At 39.4% G+C, this 22,311-nt stretch overlaps 1 protein-coding gene across 1 annotated transcript; it reads right to left on the bottom strand.

Annotated features, from left to right (window-relative positions):
• Positions 1 to 3,504: 3,504 nt before the first annotated feature.
• Positions 3,505 to 5,091, bottom strand: LOC138085616 (olfactory receptor 7A17-like). The gene is made up of 2 exons (XM_068980086.1): positions 4,143 to 5,091; positions 3,505 to 3,623 (listed from the first exon to the last, which is right to left on the bottom strand). Exons 1-2 carry the CDS (start codon positions 5,089 to 5,091, stop codon positions 3,505 to 3,507), a joined length of 1,068 nt encoding a protein of 355 aa, XP_068836187.1.
• Between the last annotated feature and the right edge of the window lie 17,220 nt (positions 5,092 to 22,311).

The raw sequence follows: 22,311 nt of genomic DNA, 5'->3' as shown, positions 1-22,311 counted from the left end.
AAAATGGGTTAATTAAATTGACAATGACCTAGATGTCAAATAATATAAAATATAATCTTCCTAGAATGATCTGGTATATAGCACGTTCTCAGTTATTTGTTGGATACATTAGGACTTAGGTCTCTATTTATGGACATTTAAGGTTGTATTTCATTTGGTTTGGAAGAAGTGAATTGTTGATGAAATTAAACACAAATGTCTATTTATTTTGCCAAGTCTGTAGGTTCCCACCGTAAAACATCTTGCAAAAATTTAGAAAGATTATGACCTCAGTGTAAGTGAAACAGACACATAGATAAACATCTTGAAATCTACATATAAAGTCTTTGGGTGGGCAAAATCATGATAAATAAGTCAAGATACTCAGAAGTAAGATGATAGACATTTTTAACTAGAGAAAAAATGTTTTTTAACTTATGACCAAAAGTATGTACTTAAAGTCAGTTCAAAAACAATCTTTCATAAAAATTCTTTGAAATATTGGTATCTATAGAAAACTGGACATATAATATGTGGGTACATAATAATAATACTAGGCAAATCAAAATCATGATCCAGCATAAAAATCTTTGCTTGAACTCAGTATATAGTTTAAGGGAACAGCAAAAAATCTTTTTCATACCATTGTCCTGGGGAAAACTTAAAGACCTTTCACATTTTGGGGTAAGAATAATTACCCCCAAATGTGCTAGTAGTAGTAAAGGATCAGTCTCTGATAAACAATCTGAAGATAGCTATTAATAGTCAAACTATAGATATTCTTTTTTCACTTTAAATCAATTTTTATTTTAATAATGAGTAAGATTTTTTTTTCCATTAGGAATTTAAATGCTTTCATGCTGACAAACATCTTGAACAATTACCATAGTCAAGAATATATCCAAAGTGCATAGTACAAACAAGATGTTAATCTTGGGGAACTACCCTAGCAGTCTGGTAGTTAAGACTTCATGCATAATACAGAAAGTGAGGTTTTAAAATAATCTAAGAATTTATGGCAAAAAAAATATATTAACTTGAATGAGACTAGGTCAAGTAGAGTAGTTTCAAAACAACTGTATGTAACAAAATGGAATGAAAATCTATGCTATATAAAAATGTGAAATAGTAACAATTTAACAAAGTCACCATTGATCATTAATATAAAGTTAAGTTGCCAATGACTAGGGAAAAAAGAATGAAACAGAATGACTTTTAAAATGTAGGGAGAAAGCAGTATTTAAGTCATAATTTCACCTTATATGAATAGTTGTGGATTTCAGTGTACCCTGGTGGCTCAGATAGTAAAGAATCTGCCTGCAATGCAGGAGACCTGGGTTCAGTTCCTGGGTCAGGAAGATCTCCTGGAGAAGGGAATGGTAACCCACCCCAGTATTCTTGCCTGGAGAATTCCATGGACAGAGGAGTCCATGGGGCCACAAAGAGTCTGGCATGACTGAGTGACTTTCACTTTCAATTTTCACAGAAGGTATAGTGATCATTAGTCAAATGATAAACAAACAGATGTATAGAATGGAGTTTTGGACTCTGAGGGAGAGGGAGAGGGTGGGATGATTTGGGAGAATGGCATTGAAACATGTATACTATCATATAAGAAACGAATCGCTAGTCTATGTTCGATACAGGATACAGGATGCTTGGGGCTGGTGCATGGGGATGATCCAGAGAGATGATATGGGATGGGATGTGGGAGGGGGGTTCAGGATTGGGAACTCATGTACAGCCATGGCTGATTCATGTCAATGTATGGCAAAACCAATACAGTATTGTAAAGCAAAATAAAGTAAAAATTAAAATTAAAAAAAATGCCTTCCAAATGATGGTTTGATGTGAAGCAACTTTTAAACATAGGTCTAATCAAAAGGAGCAATTAGGAATTTCCCTGCTGGTCCAGTGGTTAAGAATCAGCACTTCCATTGCAGGGGGCACAAGTTCCATTCCTGGTGAGAGAACTAAGATCCCACATGCCATCTAAGGTGGCCAAAAATAAATAAATAAAGGAACAATTAGAAATAGCAGAGATGTAAATGCATGTTGGAAAAACTGTAATCGGTGATTTATTAGCATGAAGGATACAGAACTTTCAACTTCATTTTTGTCTAAAACAATGATCGGCAAATGGAAACTATTAAACTGACAGCTCAATTTCTTTCAGAAAAAAAATTTTTAAATAAAAACAAATATATAGGGATGCATGTAAGTGGAATCTAGAAAAATGGTACTGAGGAACCTATTTGTTGGGTGGGAATAGAGACACAGACATCGGGAAAAAACATATGGACAGAGCTGGAGGGGAGAAGGGGGATGAATTTGAAGATTGGGACTGAAGCAGGTGCGCTGCCATGTGTAAAACAGATAGCTAGTGCACACCTACTGTGCCACACAGGAAACTCAGCTCGGTGCTCCATGATGACCTAGATAGATGGGATGGGGGATGAGAGGGAGGGCCAAGAGGGAGGGGATGTATATATGCATAGAGCTGATTCACTTCATAGCACTGTAGAAAGTAACACAATGTGGTAAAGCAACTATATGCCAATAAATAAATAAATAGAAGGCAATGGAGAATATACAATATGATTAATTAAGAAATTTGACCACACCAAATTCATATATATTCACAATTCCCCTCAAATACATCTATACATAAATAAAGAACAAAATGACAAATAACCAGTATGAGGGGGTAGTGGTAACCTCCAACTGTTTATTTGAAAGATCATAGTTGTAAACATGGAGAAGGCAATGGCAACCCACTCCAGTACTCTTGCCTGAAGAATCCCAGGGACGGGGGAGCCTGGTGGGCTGCCATCTATGAGGTCGCACAGTCAGACACGACTGAAGCGACTTAGCAGCAGCAGCAATTACAAACAAGAATAGAAATTCTCCAGTTCTATTCTACCAAGGAAAGGAGTCACAAAGATAATTTGAGATACAGAAAGTAAATAGTTATCAAATCCACTTATATATTCAAGCATCACAAGGAACGGAATAATTCAAGTTCATTAGCATTCCCCTTTATGAAAATTAATTATTTTCCTTCCTTTTTTTCCCCCATAGAAGATGCTGTGAAATAAATGTCTCCTGCAACTGCTGTTGCAAGGATGTGTTTGCAGATCTTCTTTGGTGTGGACCTTTCTCATCAATAAGGAAATATAGTTACATATGCCCTATATTGAAAGTTAGAAAAAAATGCCCTCACTTCATTTTATGTCCCTCCAGTTAACACTTTACCTCTTTCTTCCAGTGAATTAGTAAGATACTTGGATATTCTATTATATTCTGCCTGGAAGCCCTTTATATCTCTCTTTTATCTTTTGTAATTGTGCTTTCTTTCCTGTCATTTAATTGTCATCACTGAGCATTGCCTTACTGAGTTCTCTTTTTAGCATCTGAAAAATACTTTGACATTTCAATCAAACAAGCAAACCACCACAGTATTCTTTGGACTCTGGGATAGACTGAATTATTTTTCACGTGTCCTCAGGTAAATATTCTTGATTTTCATTCTCTATGACCTGTTTCTGCAGTGTCTTTTGGGCTCTTGGACTCACCAGCATGGGAACTCTGAGAGGTAGTTCTCTGGGCAGAAGTCTGGATGGTTGATGATGGAGACTGAAGCTCTGTGTGCAGATGAGACAGCAGGAAGTGTTAAACTATCGAAACTAGAGCCAGACTTAGGACTCCAAAAGCAACAACTGTGTCTCATCCACACCCAGGTTGTACAAGCTCAGGGACCACAGCAGAGGAGATATTTACAGCTCTTTCTATCTGCTCATTATGTACATTTCTCTCATTTTACAACGGCCTGTAAGCACATAAATTCCCTATGGAACTTGGTCTGGACAGAAAGAAATTTTTCCTTCTGATTCTCTGTTCTCAAGAGATCGGGTTATAAGCCAGGAGAATTCAGGTCTATTGAGCTTCCCTGATGGCTGAGCAAGTAAAGAATCCACCTGCAATTCAGGAGACATAAGAGATATGGGTTTGATTCCTGGTTCAGGAAGATCCCCTGGAGAAGGGCATGGCAACTCGCTCCAGTATACTTGCCTGGGAAATCCTATGGACAGAGCCTGGTGGGCTACAGTCTAAAGGGTCACAAAGAGTTAGACATGACTGAGTGACTAAGTACTTCTTAAGACCTATGCCAATAGGACCTTTTATGATTATCTTTCCAAAGAGTTTTTTCAGACCCTTCTTTAAGTCTTTGTTTCTCAGACTATAGATGAAGGGGTTCAGCATGGGTGTGACCACAGTGTACATCACCGAGGCTGTTGCACTTGAGTGGAAGCTGTGGGTACTAGCAGAGCTGAGGTACACTCCTAAACCTGTGCAATAAAATAAGGAGACTATTGAGAGGTGAGATGCACAGGTGGAAAATGCTTTATACTTCCCCTGAGATGATGAGATTCTGCCTATGGAAGAAACTATCCCAGAGTAAGAGTAAAGAATACACGTGAGGGAACCCCCGGCCAGCAACACAGCTCCAGAATACATCACCACATTATTGAGAAAGGTGTCAGAACTGGCAAGTTGGATCATCTGATTGAGTTCACAGAAAAAGTGGGGGATTTCTAAGAAGGTAGACAATGACAGTCTCAACAAATTTAAGCTTTCTAACAGAGAATGCAGGACACTGATGACCCAGGACACCAGCACCAGCAGTCCACAGATCTGGGGGTTCATGGTGACCATGTAGTGCAGAGGGTGGCAGATGGCCATGAAGCGATCATAGGCCATCACTGTTAGGAGCAAGATGTCAAGTCCTGCAAAGAGTGTGAAAAAATACACCTGGGTGATGCAGCCTTCATAGGTTATGACTTTGCTCTGTGTCTGGATGTTCCACAGCATCTTTGGGATGGTGGTGGAGGTGAAGCAGATGTCTACAAAGGACAGGTTGGAGAGGAAGAAGTACATGGGGGTGTGGAGGTGAGAGTCTGAGCTGACGGCCAGGATGATGAGCAGGTTTCCAAACACAGTGATCAGGTACATGGAGAAGAAAAGACCAAATATGAAGTGTTGCAATTTTAATTCCTCTGAGACTCCCAGAAGAAGAAATTGTGAAACTCCTGTTAGGTTTCCTATTGCCATGTGTTGATGGTGACTATGGAAAAAGAGGGAAATAGCATAATTTATTTTCACACAAAAGCATCATTGCTCATGTGGTAGAAATGCCACCATTTATATTTTGCCATCAATAATTGCTTTCAACATTTTGTTCATGGATTTTGTGCACTTGAAGGAACCTCCTGTGTCATCCCTAGTTAGCAAAGTTGTCTCATGGTCAGTTTCCCCCAACATGTTATGTATACTACAATTTTAATAAGAAATTCTTTCATGCATTTGAGGAATGTAAATTGAATTGTGACAATATTCCAGGTACTATCTATGCAGGGATTTAGGATGTTGGAAAACAAAAGCTCATAAACTCTGGTTGTGCAGAGAGAATATAAGCAAATAAAAAGTGACACAGAAATTTAAATGTTTATATAGCGTGTCTTATGCTTATGGGTCTCTTAAAAAGAGACCTATAAAATAAAAAGAAAAGAAAGCTGGCATAAAAGCAAGAGTGAAAAGGAAATACTATTTTATGCATGTTTAGACAAGAACTGTAAACAAGACGTTATTTGAACAGACTTCAAAGAAGGGTGACTGTCATGAACAGACCTGGGGAAGGGTCTCCTTACAAGGAAGCGGCCAGTGCACAGGCCCTGAGGAAAGCGCTTGCTTAAGATGGCCCAGCTGATCAAAGGAAGCCGATCTGGTGAGGGAAAATGAGCAGGAGGATTAGTGAGGAGAGATATTGTCGGAGAAGGTTGAAAAATCATGTAGCCTCCGTGTTACTGCGGAAACTTCAAGTCATAAAGTCCACATGTGTCTTCAGCGCTTTAAGAAACTTCGTATTTTAAAAAGCCTGTATCACTTATCTCACTTATCATAATGGTTTCAAGTTCTAACCATGTTGTTGGCAAGATTTCATTCTTTTCTTAAAAACTGGTATATAGTTGATCCAAACTGCTTATTAGTTTCAGGTGTACAACATAGTTATTTGATATTTTTACAGATTATACTCCATTTAAAAGTATTACAGAATATTGCTTATACTCCCTATACTGCACATTACAGATTTATATCCTATTTGTTTTGTTTTATTTGTTTATTATTTTTTTAATTAATTAATTTATTTATTTTGGCTGTCCTGGGTCTTAATTGCCATGCAGGCTTTTATGATAAGTGAAATAAGTCAGACAGAGACAAACAAACACTTGTAACCTCTTGCTTATATGTGGAATCAAAACAAAAACAAAAGCCAAGCTCACAGACAGAGAGAACAGACTGTGGCTGCCAGAGGCAGGAGCAGGGAGTGGAGTGGGTAAACTGGATGAAAGAGGTCAAAGGTACTCACTTCCAGTTATAAGATAAATAAGTCATGGGGCTATGATAAACAGTATCATGGCAATAGTTAATAATACTGCATTACATATTTGAAAGTTGCGAATAGAGTAAATCTTAAAAGTTTCTATCAAGATAAAAATTATATCTACACTTGGTGATGTGTATTAGCTAGACTTATTTTGGTAACCATTTCACAATATATATAAATATTGAATCATTATGTTGTAAGCCTGAAACTAATATAACATGTTGATTACATCTCAATAAAAGATACTATTTTATTTCATTTTTTTAGCTTTTTATTTTATTTTTTCAGTTTTTAAAAATTTATTTATTTTAATTGAAAAAAATGCCTATAAGAAACAAAATTTAAGGAAAATCCAGAAATGACTTCTCAAAGAAATGATATACAATAATTACAATTTAATGATATCAAGTGTGTCACTAATTCAATTTTAGATTTGGAAATGAAAGAATATGACAGAAAGTCTTTTTTAATGTGGGGAGGAAGCAGTACCTAAGTTATAATTTCCTCTTCCATGGGGACATATGGACTCAAATTCAGGTATGGAACACAAAGTTGTCTTTGGTTAAATATAAAAGAGAATGCCTTCCAAATAGTAGTGGCTGAATATGTGCAACTTTCATAAATAGATCTGATCAAAATAGAATAAATTAAACAATAAGGGATAAGAGATAGGAAAGGTAGTTGCAAATGCATTAAAAGCATGATTTATTAGCACCCAATATACAGAAGAACATTTTCATTTCTATTTAAAGCAAGGATTTTCCAAGTAAGTAATATTTAAGTGACAACTCTATCCCTTCAGTTAAACTCTTTTTAAAAAGCAATAGAGATGAATTCCAAAAAATGAAGAGCAATAAGATGAAATAACACTGATTTTACCACACAAAATTTATAAATTCTCACACATTATATACAAATTGCTTTATATATACAGAAAATAAGTAAATGGCAAGCAGCAAGCTTGATGAAAAAATTTAATTGTTTGGAAGAATAAAATATAAAACAGGAATAAAACATGCTGGATTCACATAGAGGGATGGGGTGGGGAGGGAGGTGTGAGGGGGTTTCAGCTGGGGAGACACATGTATACCTATGGCCAATGCATGTTAATGCATGCAAAAGCCATCATAATATTATAAAGTAACTATCCTCCAATTAAAATAAGTAAATAAATTGAAAAAAGAAAGGTCCTGATTAGTCATGTCTCTATATTTTCAACAGAGAAAGCGATTGGTTAGCTAATCTACAAATGTATTCACTCTTACAGGAAATAACCACAGATGAAGCTCATTACTACACCATTTTTCACATGATAATGTGTTTTATTTTCTACATTGAGAGGAGAAATACTGTGAAATATATATATATATATATATATATATTTTATTTTTTATGAACTGCTGTTTCAAAAAAATATGTGGAGGTATTCCTTAGTCTGGATACCTCTCATCATAGTCAAATATGCCCCATATTAAAAAAAAAAAAAAGTCCTGGCATCTCTGTACATCCTTCCACCTCTGTACATCCTTCCACCTCTGTACATCCTTCCACAGCTAATACCCTTTGTCTCTACTCCAGTTAATTACAAAATCCTTGAACTTAGATTCTACTTTTACTGGAAGCACTTTATACCTCCCATTCCCTCTTCTCATTGGGCTTTCATGTGCATCTTTTAATGGTCAACCTTGACCTTGCATTGTTAGTTCAATTTTCGCTTCTATTTTTGGAATAAAAAATTAATATATTATTAATCAAGCACACAAACAACTTCAGTGATCTTGCCTCTGGGTTAGCCTGGACTGGCTCTCAGGTGAACTTGGGTGAATGTTCTTGATTGTTATTCCCTTTGACACTCTGCAGTATTTATCTGGTTCTTGACTCACCTGGGTGAGTCTCTGAGAGGAAGTTCTCAACAGAGATGTCCAAATTCCTCTTGAATGGTTGATGATGGAAATAGGAGCTCTGTTCCCAGACAAGACAGTGAGATGCAGTCAAGCATCGGTCCCCTAAGTCAGTTATGTCTCCAAAAACAACAAGCTAGTCCTTCCAGACCAAGGATGCACAGGCTGAGGGTTGCAGCAGAGGAGATATTTACAGCTCCCTGGGTCTACTCATTACCATGTTTCTCTCTTGTTTCCACCAGCTCTAATAACTGATTTCCCTGAGGGACACTGGTCTGGACAGATAAAAAAATTTTCCTGTTCATTTTCTATGTTTAGGAGACAATGTTACAAGTCAAATGCGTTCAACATTTATTACTCTTTACATGAACTGTCGTGTCTACCCAGAGGAATAAACCTTAAGTTTCCCAGCAATTTATTCCAACCATGAATCCATCTTTAACTAGAATCCAAGATTGGTATTCTGTCTTGATTAGGGCCCTAATCAAGCACTAACTGTAATGGGTCACAGCCCCTAAAATCCTATTGCCATCTTTAAGAAGTGGGTTAAAGTGTCACCTTAATATAAAATCTTGGTCAGTACACTGCTTGGATTTATGACAATACTGCCAAAACAATTGCACATTTCATACTTCCAGCACAAGACTGGTTATTTTGTTCCTCATTAGAAAGTGTTTGTTAATTATAAGAGGTATATTTAGATCTTAACATCTCCTAGAGATTGTATGATTTATCTTTGGAAAACTTCATTCTGTGAGGTAGTACTATTATGAACTCGGTTTTCCATTGTAGAAATGGGGTTCGTAGGGATTAGTGATCTCCCAGTTATAATCTGAGTAGAAGTAGTAACAGATTTTATTTTCTTGGGCTCCAAAATCACTGCAGATGGTGACTGAGGCCATGAAATTAAAAGATGCTTGCTCCTTGGAAGAAAAACTGTGACAAATTGAGACAAGCATTTTATTTTTATAAATATAAATTTATTTATTTTAATTGGAGGTTAATTACTTTACAATATTGTATTGGTTTTGCCATACATCAACATGAATCAACCACAGGTATACACATGTTCCCCATCCTGAACCCCCCTCCCTCCTCCCTCCCGGTACCATCCCAATGGGTCGACTCAGTGCACCAGCCCCAAGCATCCTATATCATGCATCGAACCTGGACTGGTGATTCGTTTCATATATGATATTATACATGTATCAATGCCATTCTCCCAAATCATCCCACCCTCTCCCTCTCCCACAGTCCAAAAGACTGTTCTACACATCTGTGTCTCTTTTGCTGTCTTGCATACAGGGTTATTGTTACCATTTTTCTAAATTCCATATATATGCATTAGTATACTGTATTGGTGTTTTTCTTTCTGGCTTACTTCACTCTGTATAATAAGCTCCAGTTTCATCCACCTTATTAGAACTGATTCAAATGTATTCTTTTTAATGGCTGAGTAATACTCCATTGTGTATATGTACCACAGCTTTCTTATCTATTCATCTGCTGATGGACATCTAGGTTGCTTCCATGTCCTGGCTATTATAAACAGTGCTGTGGTGAACATTGGGGTACACGTATCTCTTTCAATTCTGGTTTCCTCAGTGTGTATGCCCAGCAGTCAAGCATTTTAAAAAGCACAGACATCACTTGGTTGACAAAGGCCCATGTTGTCAAAGCTACCGGTTTTCCTGTAGTCATGTAATGATGTGAGAGTTGGACCATAAAGAAAGCTTTATGTTTTCAGATTGTGGTGCTGTGGAAGACTCTTGAGAGTTCTGTGGACAACAAGAAGAACAAACCAGTCAATCTTACAGGAAATCAATCCTGAATATTCACTGGAAGGACTGTTGCTGAAGCTGAAGCTTCAGTACCTTGGCCACGTGATGTGAGGAGCTGATTCACTGGGAAAGACCCTGATGCTGGGAAAGATTGAAAGCAAAAGGAGAAGGAGGTGGCAGAGGATGAAATGTTTAGGTAGCATGACCAGCTCAATAGACATGAATCTGAGCAAATTCTGAGATATAGTGGAGGAAAGAGAAACCTGGTGTGCTATGTAGTCCACGTCATCACAAAGTCATACATGACTTAGCAAATGAAAATAACAACATCATGATGAAAGCTAACTTGATTTATTGTGGTAATTTGTTTGTGATATACACAATTATCAAACCATTATGTTGTACACCTGAAACTAACATTAGGTAATATCAGTTATGATTCATTTAAAACAACAACAACATAAGGGCTGGTTTAGTCAAAACATTTGTTCAGATCAAAATCACAAACATTACAGGCCTGGGCAGTGCCTCCCAGGCATTCTTAGGTAACACCATCATATCAGTAGGTAGATACTGAAATTGGGTTCATGAGACAGTCCACATTACCAGGAAGAGCAGTTAAAATAATGATCTAAAGCAGAGTGACAATACCAAAGTGAAACTGTGGTTTCATCTTTCCCCCTACAAAGGCATTGTATAAATGATCTTAGATGCCAAGTATAGTTTTATTCATATCAATATAATAACATGATTGCTCTTTCATGGAAACTAGGAGCAATTGTGTGGGACAGTATAAGTCTTTTGAGAAGAAAATATTTTTAAGAAATCTAAGTCTCTTCATGAAATATATGTTAATTTACAAATATATCTGATCCAAAGTAGAGAAAACTTTGGGAATATATGAAAATGGCCCCAAGGAAAAGCTGTCTATATACCAGACAGAACAGAAAGATTAATAAATTGAATTGTTGAAATTGTATACAAAGGTTGAATTCAAAGAAATAGAATTCTAGGAAATAATTGGAAACAAATTATATTCCACAGTGCTCAAAGAATCATAATTTTGTGTTCTGAGGGTTTGAGTCATGCAATCAAGGACACTTCTTCACCTCCAGAATGATTGGTCCTTTTATACCTGCCATCCCATATAATCTCTTCAGAGCCCCATTAATGTCTTCATTCCTCAGACTGTGGATGAAGGGATTCAGCATGGGTGTGACCACAGTGTACATCACTGAGGCTATTGCACTTGAGGGTGAGCTGTATAGAAGCCAAGCTAAGGTGCACTCCTAGGACAGAAGAGTAAAGCAAGAAGACAACCGAGAGATGAGAAGCACCGGTGGAAAACGCTTTATTCTTCCCCTGAGCTGATGAGATTCTACATATAGAAGAAACTATCTGAGAATAAGAGTAAAGAATACCAGCAAGGGGACCACCAGCCAGCACCCAGTTGAAAAATAAAACACAGCATCTTTAAGAAAAGTGTCAGAACAGGCAAGTTTGAGCATCTGATTGAGATCACAGAAAAAGTGGGGTATTTCCATATCTGTACAGAAGGAAAATCACAACATCGTTAAGCTTTGTGACAGGGAATTTAGGACACTCGAAACCCAGGACACCAGCATCAGCAGTCCACAGAGCTGGGGATTCAGGATGATATTGTAGTGCAGAGGATGACAGATGGCAAAGAAGTGGACACAGGCCATCAAAGCCAGGAGAAAGGTGTCCAAAGAGTATGGAAAAATACATCTGGGTGATGCAGCCTTCATAGGAGATACCTTTGCTCTGTGTCTGGATGTTCCACAGCATCTTTGGGATTGTGGTGGAGGTGAAACCGATGTCTACAAAGTACAGGTTGGAGAAGAAGAAACACAGGCGGATGTGGAGGTTGGAGTCTGAGCCGACAGCCAGGATGATAAGCAGGTTTCCAAGCACAATGATCAGGTACATGGGAGGAAAAGCCCAAACATGATGGGCTGCAGATCTGGTTCCTTTGATAATCTCAGAAGAAGAAATCCTGAAAATTCGGTATCATTGCCTGGTCTCATGTGTGGTGGTAAAGACTAAAATTTTAAAATACTATGATTATTAGCCATCCGTATGTCTTCTTTTGAGAAATGTCTATTTAGTTCTTTGGCCCATTTTTTGATTGGGTCGTTTGTTTTTCTGGAATTGAGTTGCATAAGTTGCTTGTATATTTTTGAGACACATGAAAAGATGCTCAACATCACTCATTATTAGAGAAATGCAAATCAAAACCACAATGAGGTACCACTTCACACCAGTCAGAATGGCTGCGATCCAAAAATCTGCAAGCAATAAATGATGGAGAGGGTGTGGAGAAAAGGGAACCCTCCTACACTGTTGGTGGGAATGCAAACTAGTACAGCCACTATGGAGAACAGTGTGGAGATTCCTTAAAAAATTGCAAATAGAACTGCCATATGACCCAGCAATCCCACTGCTGGGTATACACACCGAGGAAACCAGAATTGAAAGAGACACATGTACCCCAATGTTCATCACAGCACTGTTTATAATAGCCAGGACATGGAAACAACCTAGATGTCCATCAGCAGATGAATGGATAAGAAAGCTGTGGTACATATACACAATGGAGTATTACTCAGCCATTAAAAAGAATACATTTGAATCAGTTCTGATGAGATGGATGAAACTGGAGCCAATTATATAGAGTGAAGTAAGCCAGAAAGAAAAACACCAATACAGTATACTAACACATATATATGGAATTTAGAAAGATGGCAATGATGACCCTGTATGCAAGACAGCAAAAAAGACTCAGATGTGTATAGTGGACTTTTGGACCCAGAGGGAGAGGGAGAGGGTGGGATGATTTGGGAGAATGGCATTGAAACATGTATACTATCATGTAAGAATCGAATCACCAGTCTATGTCCAATGCAGGACACAGCGTGCTTGGGGCTGGTGCACGGGGATGACCCAGAGGGATGCTGTGGGGAGGGGGGGGGGGGGTTCATGTTTGGGATCGCATGTACACCCGTAGTGGATTCATGTCATTGTATGGCAAAACCAATACAGTATTGTAAAGTAAAATAAAAATAAAAATAAAAAAATAAAATAAAATACTATGATTAATTTTTATATAAATGGACATCAGTAACATGTTGAAAATGCTGCAATTACAACTGTATGTCAAGCAAAAGTAAACATAAGAAAGAGTGGGTGGTTTTGTTATTTTCATTGGACGTTCAGGAAGACTGAAAAACAGGGGGATATTTGTACATAAACCTTAAGGAAAAATAGTTGGCAGACAAAGAGTTGTCTGGGAAAGTGTGTGCCCTGCAGGGAAAAGAGTCAGTGAAAGGTATCTGAGGAAGGTTCTCATTTCAGACATTCCAGGCTCAATATATTTCCAGTGTGGTGAGCAAAGAGCATAGAGAAAGTGATGACAGATAGTGTCAGAGAGTGGACTCCTTACCATAACTGGGACTTCAGGGCACAAAAGAGTCCCTTTGTCAAATTCTGTTCTTTGCTCATCATTAATTTTTTTTTTTTACTTCCAACTTCCCCTTTATTTCTAAGTTATTTGAGATATAATACTTTTGATCTAATGGGAATTTCATCTCATCTTTGATTTCAAGGCATCCTGTGACTAGGCATGGATCCTAGTCACATGGATTCTCCTTATCTTCATGTGTTGGTTAACATTCTGGTTTCTGTCTTTTAAAGGTCACTTTACTGTATGTGGGTTCAGGTAGTCAACACTTAGAACTGTGCATCAGCCACAACACACACACAACACACAACACAGAGCATATTTTGTCCTGTTAGGGGCACAATACACCCAGGCTATTCTCATCCCTAAAAGAAAGTGAAAGTGTTAGTCACTCAGCTGTGTCCAACTCTTTGTTACCCCATGGGTTGTAGCCCACCAGGCTCCTCTGTCCATGGGATTCTCCAGGAAGAATACTGGTATATTCTGCCACTGCTTTCTCCAGAGGATCTTCCCAACCCAGGGATCAAACCCAGGTCTCCTGCATTGCAAGCAAATTCTTTACTGTCCAGCCACCAAAGAAGCCCCTTCTCATTCCTAACCAAAATTAGGAAGGAAAAAAAAAAAAAAAGCTCTAGAAATAAAGCTGTCAATCAAATTATCTTTACCCTAAAGAGTAAAGAAATAACATTCATAGTCCAGTTGGTGAGCCTGCCTGGGACATGTGAACTTGGTGCTTCATTAAAGTGTGACCATTTTCTGTCTTGTATTTAAATAAGTATAAAAACCTCAGCAATTTGTAAGGCCTCCTCAGACAACCATTTTGTCTTTTTGCATTTCTTTTTCTTGGGGATGGTTTTGATCACTGCCTCCTGTACAACGTTATGAACCTCAGGCCATAGTTCTTAAGGCACTCTGTCTATCAGATTTAATCCCTTTAATCTTTGTCACATTCACCACTGTAATTGTAAGGGACTTGATTTAGATCTTACCTGATTGGCCTGGTAGGTTTCCCTACTTTCTTCCACTTAAGTCTGAATTTGGCAATAAGGAGTTCATGATCTAAGACACAGTCAGCTCCCATAGTTGTTTTGCTGATTGTATAGAGCTTCTCCATCTTCAGTTGCAAAGAATGTAATCAACCTGATTTCAGTATTGACCATCTGGTGATGTCCATGCGTAGAGTCATATCTTGTGTTGCTGGAAGAGGGTGTTGCTGTGACTAGTGCATTCTCTTGGTAAAACTCTGTTATCCTTTGCTTTGCTTCATTTTGTACTCCAAGGTCAAACTTAACTGTTACTCCAGGTACCTTTTGATTTTCTTCTTTTGCATTCCAGTTCCCTATGATGAGAAGGACATCTTTTCTTGATAGTTCTAGAAGGTCTTGAGGGTCTTCATAGAATCATTCCACTTCAGTTTCTTTGGCATTAGTGGTTGGGATATAGACTTGGGTTACTCTGAGACTGAATGGTTTGCCTTGAAAATGAACAGAGATCATTGTGTTGTTTTGAGACTGTACTCAAGTACTGCATGCAGGCCAGGAAGCAACAGTTACAACTGGACATGGAACAACAGACTGGTTCCAAATAGGAAAAGGAGTACATCAAGGCTGTATATTGTCACCCTGCTTATCTAACTTCTATGCAGAGTACATCATGAGAAACGCTGGGCTGGAAGAAGCACAAGCTGGAATTAAGATTGCTGGCAAAAATATCAATAACCTCAGATATGCAGATGACACCACCCTTATGGCAGAGAGCGAAGAGGAATTAAAAAGCCTCTTGATGAAAGTGAAAGAGGAGACTGAAAAAGTTGGCTTAAAGCTCAACATTCAGAAAACGAAGGTCATGGCATCCGGTCCAATCAGTTCATGGGAAATAGATGGGAAAACAGTGGAAACAGTGTCAGACTTTATGTTTTTGGGCTCCAAAATCACAGCAGATGTTGATTGCAGCCATGAAATTAAAAGACATGTACTCCTTGGAAGAAAAGTTATGTCCAACCTAGATAGCATATTCAAAAACAGAGACATTACTTTGCCGACTAAGGTCTGTCTAGTCAACGCTATGGTTTTTCCAGTAGTTATGTATGGATGTGAGAGTTGGACTGTGAAGAAGGCTGAGGTGAGGTGAGGTGAAGTCACTCAGTCGTGCCCGACTCTTTGTGACCCCGTGGGCTGTAACCTACTAGGTTTCTCCGTCCATGGGATTCTCCAGACAAGGATACTGGAGTGGATTGTCATTTCCTTCTCCAGGGGATCTTCCCGACCCAGGGATTGAACCTGGGTCTCCCGCATTGGAGGCAGATGCTTTAACCTCTGAGCCACCAGGGAAGCCCTGAGCACCGAAGAATTGATGCTTTTGAACTGTGATGTTGGAGAAGACTCTTGAGAGTCCCTTGGACTGCAAGGAGATCCAACTAGTCCATTCTGGAGGAGATCAACCCTGGGATTTCTTTGGAAGGAATGATGCTAAAGCTGAAACTCCAGTACTTTGGCCACCTCATGAGAAGAGTTGACTCATTGGAAAAGACTTTGATGCTGGGAGGGATTGGGGGCAGGAGGAGAAGGGGACGACCGAGGATGAGATGGCTGGATGGCATCACTGACTCGATGAACGCAAGTCTGAGTGAACTCTGGGAGTTGGTGATGGACAGGTAGGCTTGGCGTGCTTCGATTCAGTGGGTCGCAAAGAATCGGACATGATTGAGCGACTGAACTGAACTAAACTGCATTTCAGACTCTATGTTGACTATAAGGGCTACTCCATTTCTTTTAAGGGATTCTTGCCCACTGTCAGTTCAGTCGCTCAGTTGTGTCTGATTCTTTGCGACTGCATGGCCTGCAGCATGCCAAGCTTCCCTGTCCATCACCAACTCCCAGAGCTTACTCAAACTGATGTCCATTGAGTTGGTGATGTCATCCAACCATCTCATCCTCTGTCATCCCCTTCTCCTTGTGCCTTCAATCTTTCCCAGCATCAGGGTCTTTTCCAATAAGTCAGTTCTTCTCATAAGGTGGCCAAAGTATTGGAGTTTCAGCTTCAGCATCAGTCCTTCCAATGAATATTCAGGATTGATTTCCTTTAGGATGGACTGGTTGGATCTCATTGCAGTCCAAGGGACTCTCAAGAGTCTAACATCACAGTTCAAAAATATCACTTCTTCAGAGCTCAGCTTTCTGTGTAGTCCAACTCACATCCATACATGACTACTGGAAAAACCATAGCTTTGACTAGATGGACCTTTATTGGCAAAGTAATGTCTCTGCTTTTTAATATTCTGCCTAGGATTGTCATAACTTTTCTTCCAAGGAGCAAGTGTCTTTTAATTTCATGGATGCAGTCACCATCTGCAGTGATTTTGGAGCCCCCCCAAAATAAAGTTTCTCTTTCCATTGTTTCCCCATCTATTTGCCACAGTAGTAGATATAATGGTCATATGAATTAAATTCACCCATTCCCATTCATTTTAGTTTCCTAAAATGTTGATGTTCACTCTTGCCATCTCCTGTTTAATCACTTCCAATTTACCTTGATTCATGGATCTAACATTACTGGTTCCTATGAAATATTGCAATAAGAATAAGTGTGGGTGGCTGCGATGGCGCACAAGTGTGGCCAAGAGGAACTACCCCACGTCAGAGGTCAGGGGCAGAAGCCAGGAGGACCCCATGCCCAAGGGGCGGTGGCCAAGAGGAGCCACCCCACGTCCAAGGAGTGATGGCTGCGTGGGTGCAGGAGGGCCTAGAGAAGCTACTTCATGTTCAAGATCAGGAGGGGTGGTGGTGAGGAGGTATCTCTTGTCCAAGGTAAGGAGCAGCGGCTGCACTTTGCTGGAGAAACCATGAAGAGATAATCCAAGTCCAAGGTAAGAGAAACCAAGTAAGATGATAGGTGTTGCAAGAGGACTTCAGGGGGCAAACACACTGAAACTAGAATCACAGAAAACTAGTCAATCTAATCACACTAGGACCACAGCCTTGTCTAACTCAATGAAACTAAGCCATGCCCAGTGGGGCCACCCAAGATGGGCAGGTCATGGTGGAGAGGTCTGACATAATCTGGTTCACTGGAGAAGGGAATGGCAAACCACTTCAGTATTCTTGCCTTGAGAACCCCATGAACAGAATGAAAAGGCAAAATGATAGGATACTGAAAGAGGAACTCCCCATGTCAGTAGGTGCCCAATATGCTACTGGAGAACAGTGGAGAAATAACTCCAGAAAGAATGAAGGGATGGAGCCAAAACAAAAACAATACCCAGCTGTGGATGTGACTGGTGATAAAAGCAAGGTCCAAAGCTGTAAAGAGCAATATTGCATAGGAACCTGGAATGTTGGCTCTATGAATCAAGGCAAATTGGAAGTGGTCAAACAGGAGATAGCAAGAGTGAACGTTGACATTTTAGGAATCAACGAACTAAAATGGACTGGAATGGGTGGATTTAACTCAGATGACCATTATATCTACTACTGCGGGCAGGAATCCCTTAGAAGAAATGGAGTAGCCATCATGGTCAACAAAAGAGTCCGAAATGCAGTTCTTGGATGCAGTCTCAAAAACGACAGAATGATCTCTGTTTCCAACACAAACCATTCAAAATCATGGTAATCCAAGTCTATGCCCCAACCAGTAATGTTGAAGAAGCTGAAGTTGAACGGTTCTCTGAAGACCTACAAGACTTTTTAGAACTAACACCCAAAAAACATGTCCTTTTCATTATAGGGGACTGGAATGCAAAAGTAGGAAGTCAAGAAACACCTGGAGTAACAGACAAATTTGGCCTTGGAGTTTGGAATGAAGCAGGGCAAAGCTAATAGAATTTTGCCAACAGAATGCACTGGTCATAGCAAACACCCTCTTCAAACAACACATGATAAGACTCTACACATGGACATCACCAGATGGTCAATACCGAAATCAGATTGATTATGTTCTTTGCAGCCAAAAATGGAGAAGCTCTATACAGTTGGAAAAAACAAGACAGGGAGCTGACTGTGGCTCAGATCATGAGCTCCTTATTGCCAAATTCAGACTTAAATTGAAGAAAGTAGGGAAAACCACTAGATCATTCATGTATTACCTAAATCAAATTTCTTATGATTACACAGTGGAAGTGAGAAATAGATTTAAGGGACTAGATCTGATAGATAGAGTGCCTGATGAACTATGGATGGAGGTTCGTGACATTGAACAGGAGACAGGGATCAAGACCATCCCCATGGAAAAGAAATGCAAAAAAGCAAAATGGCTGTCTGGGGAGGCCTTACAAACAGCTGTGAAAAGAAGAGAAGCAAAAAGCAAAGGAGAAAAGGAAAGATACACCCGTTTGACTGCAGAGCTCCAAAGAATAGCAAGGAGAGATAAGAAAGCCTTCCTCAGCGATCAATGCAAAGAAATAGAGGCAAACAACAGAATGGGAAAGACTAGAAATCTCTTCAAGAAAATTAGTGTTACCAAGGGAACATTTCATGCAAAGATGGGCTTGATAAAGGACAGAAATGGTAAGGAACTAACAGAAGAAGAAAATATTAGAAGAGGTGGCAAGAATACACAGAAGAACAGTACAAAAAAGAGTTTCATGACACAGATAATCACGATGGTGTGATCACTCACCTAGAGGCAGACATCCTGGAATGTGAAGTCAAGTGGGCCAAAGAAAGCATCACTACAAACAAAGCTAGTGGAGGTGATGGAATTCCAGTTCAGCTATTTCAAATCCTGAAAGATGATGCTGTGAAAGTGCTGCACTCAATATGCCAGCAAATTTGCAAAACTCAGCAGTGGCCACAGGACTGGAAAAGGTCAGTTTTCATTCCAGTCCCAAAGAAAGGCAATGCCAAAGAATTCTCAAACTACTGCACAATTGCACTCATCTCACATGCTAGTAAAATCATGCTCAAAATTCTCCAGGCCATGCTTCAGGAATACGTGAACCATGAACTTCCAGATGTTCAAGGTGGTTTTAGAAAAGGCAGAGGAACCAGAGATCAAATTGCCAACACTTGCTGGATCATGGAAAAAGCAAGAGAGTTCCAGAAAAACATCTATTTCTGCTTTATTGACTATGCTAAAGCCTTTGACTGTGTGGATCACAATAAACTGTGGAAAATTCTGAAAAAGATTGAAATAGACCACCTGGCCTTCCTCTTGAGAAACCTATATGCAGGTCAGGAAGCAACAGGTAGAACTGGACATGGAACAACAGACTGGTTCCAAATAGGAAAAGGAGTACGTCAAGACTGTATATTGTCACCCTGCTTATCTAACTTCTAGGCAGAGTACATCATGAGAAACGCTGGGCTGCAAGAAGCACAAGCTGGAATCAAGATTGCTGGGAAAAATATCAATAACCTCAAATATGCAGATGACATCACCCTCATGGCAGAAAGTGAAGAGGAACTAAAAAGCCTCCTGATGAAAGTGAAAGAGGAGAGTGAAAACGTCGGTTTAAAGCTCAACATTCGCAAAACGAAGATCATGGCATCTGGTCCCATCGCTTCATGGGAAATAGATGGGGAAACAGTGGAAACAGTGTCAGACTTTATTTCGGAGGGCTCCAAAATCACTGCAGATGATGATTGCAGCCATGAAATTAAAAGATGCTTACTCCTTGGGAGAAAAGTTATGACCAACCTGGATAGCATATTCAAAAGCAGAGACGTTACTTTGCCAACAAAGGTCCGTCTAGTTAAGGCTATGGTTTTCCCTGTGGTCATGTATGGATGTGAGATTTGGACTGTGAAGAAGGCTCAGCACCAAAGAATTGATGCTTTTGAACTGTGGTGTTGGAGAAGACTCTTGAGAGTCCCTTGGACTGCAAGGAGATCCAGTCAGTCAATTCTAAAGGACATCAGCCCTGGGTGTTCTTGGAAGGATTGATGCTAAAGCTGAAACTTCAGTACTTTGGCCACTTCGTGTGAAGAGTTGACTAATTGGAAAAGACTCTGATGCTGGGAGGGATTGGGGACAGGAGGAGAAGCGGGCGACAGAGGATGAGATGGCTGGATGGCATCACTGACTCGATGGACATGAGTTTAAGTGAACTCTGGGATTTGGTAATGGACAGGGAAGCCTGGCGTGCTGCAATTCATGGGGTCGCAAAGAATCGGACACTACTGAGTGACTGAACTGAACTGATGCAACATTGTTCTTTACAGCACCAGACTTTACTTTCAGCACCAAACACATATGGCACTGGGTGCTGTTTCCGCTTTGGCTCGGCTTCTTCATTCCTTCTGGAGCTATTTCTCCCTTCTTCTCCAGTTGCATATTGGGCACCTATCAACCTGGGGAGTTTATCTTTCAGTGTCATATCTTTTTGCCTTTTCATAGAAAAGCAAAAGGCACAGAAAAATGGAAAGATACACCCATTTGAATTCAAGTTTAACAAGGAGATATAAGAAAGTCTTCCTAAATGAACAATCCAAAGAAACAGAGGAAAACAACAGAATGGGAAAGACTAGAGATCTCTTCAAAAAATATTAGGGATTACAGTGCTGCGATGAACATTGGGGTACATGTGTCTCTTTCAATTCTGGTTTCCTCGGTGTGTATGCCCAGCAGTGGGATTGCTGGGTCATAAGGCGGTTCTATTTGCAATTTTTTAAGGAATCTCCACACTGTTCTCCATAGTGGCTGTACTAGTTTGCATTCCCACCAACAGTGTAGGAGGGTTCCCTTTTCTCCACACCCTCTCCAGCATTTATTGCTTGCAGATTTTTGGATCCCAGACATTCTGACTGGTGTCAAGTGTTACCTCATTGTGGTTTTGATTTGCATTTCTCTAATAATGAGTGATGTTGAGCATCTTTTCATGTGTTTGTTAGCCATCCATATGTCTTCTTTGGAGAAATGTCTATTTAGTTCTTTGGCCCATTTTTTGATTGGGTCGTTTATTTCTCTGGAATTGAGCTGCAGGTGTTGCTTGTATATTTTTGAGATTAGTTGTTTGTCAGTTGCTTCATTTGCTATTATTTTCTTCCATTCAGAAGGCTGTCTTTTCACCTTGCTTAGAGTTTCCTTTGTTGTGCAGAAGCTTTTAATTTTAATTAGATCCCATTTGTTTATTTTTGCTTTTATTTCCAGAATTTTGGGAGGTGGATCATAGAGGATCCTGCTGTGATTTATGTCGGAGAGTGTTTTGCCTATGTTCTCCTCTAGGAGTTTTATAGTTTCTGGTCTTACATTTAGATCTTTAATCAATTTTGAGTTTATTTTTGTGTGCGGTGTTAGAAAGTGATCTAGCTTCATTGTTTTACAAGTGGTTGACCAGTTTTCCCAGCACCACTTGTTAAAGAGATTGTCTTTACTCCATTGTATATTCTTGCCTCCTTTGTCAAAGATAAGGTGTCCATATGTGTATGGATTTATCTCTGGGCTTTCTATTTTGTTCCATTGATCTATATTTCTGAGTCCCAGAAGAAGAAGACAAAAAGAAAGACCATGAGAAAATCCTTGAGGAGATAATAGTTGAAAAATTCCCTAAAATGGGGAAGGAAATAATCACCCAAGTCCAAGAAACACAGAGAGTTCCTAATAGGATAAACCCAAGGTGAAACACCCCAAGACACATATTAATCAAATTAACAAAGATCAAACACAAAGAACAAATATTTAAAGCAGCAATGGAAAAACAACAAATAACACACAAGGGGATTCCCATAAGGATAACTGCAGATCTTTCAATAGAAAGTCTTCAGGCCAGGAGGGAATGGCAAGACATAC

This window comes from Capricornis sumatraensis, chromosome 9 (genome assembly GCF_032405125.1).
Source record: "Capricornis sumatraensis isolate serow.1 chromosome 9, serow.2, whole genome shotgun sequence".
In the NCBI taxonomy this organism is placed as follows: Eukaryota; Metazoa; Chordata; class Mammalia; order Artiodactyla; family Bovidae; genus Capricornis; species Capricornis sumatraensis.
The sequence above is the reverse complement of the archived record's forward strand: the minus strand, read 5'-3'. Positions and strand labels throughout refer to the sequence as shown.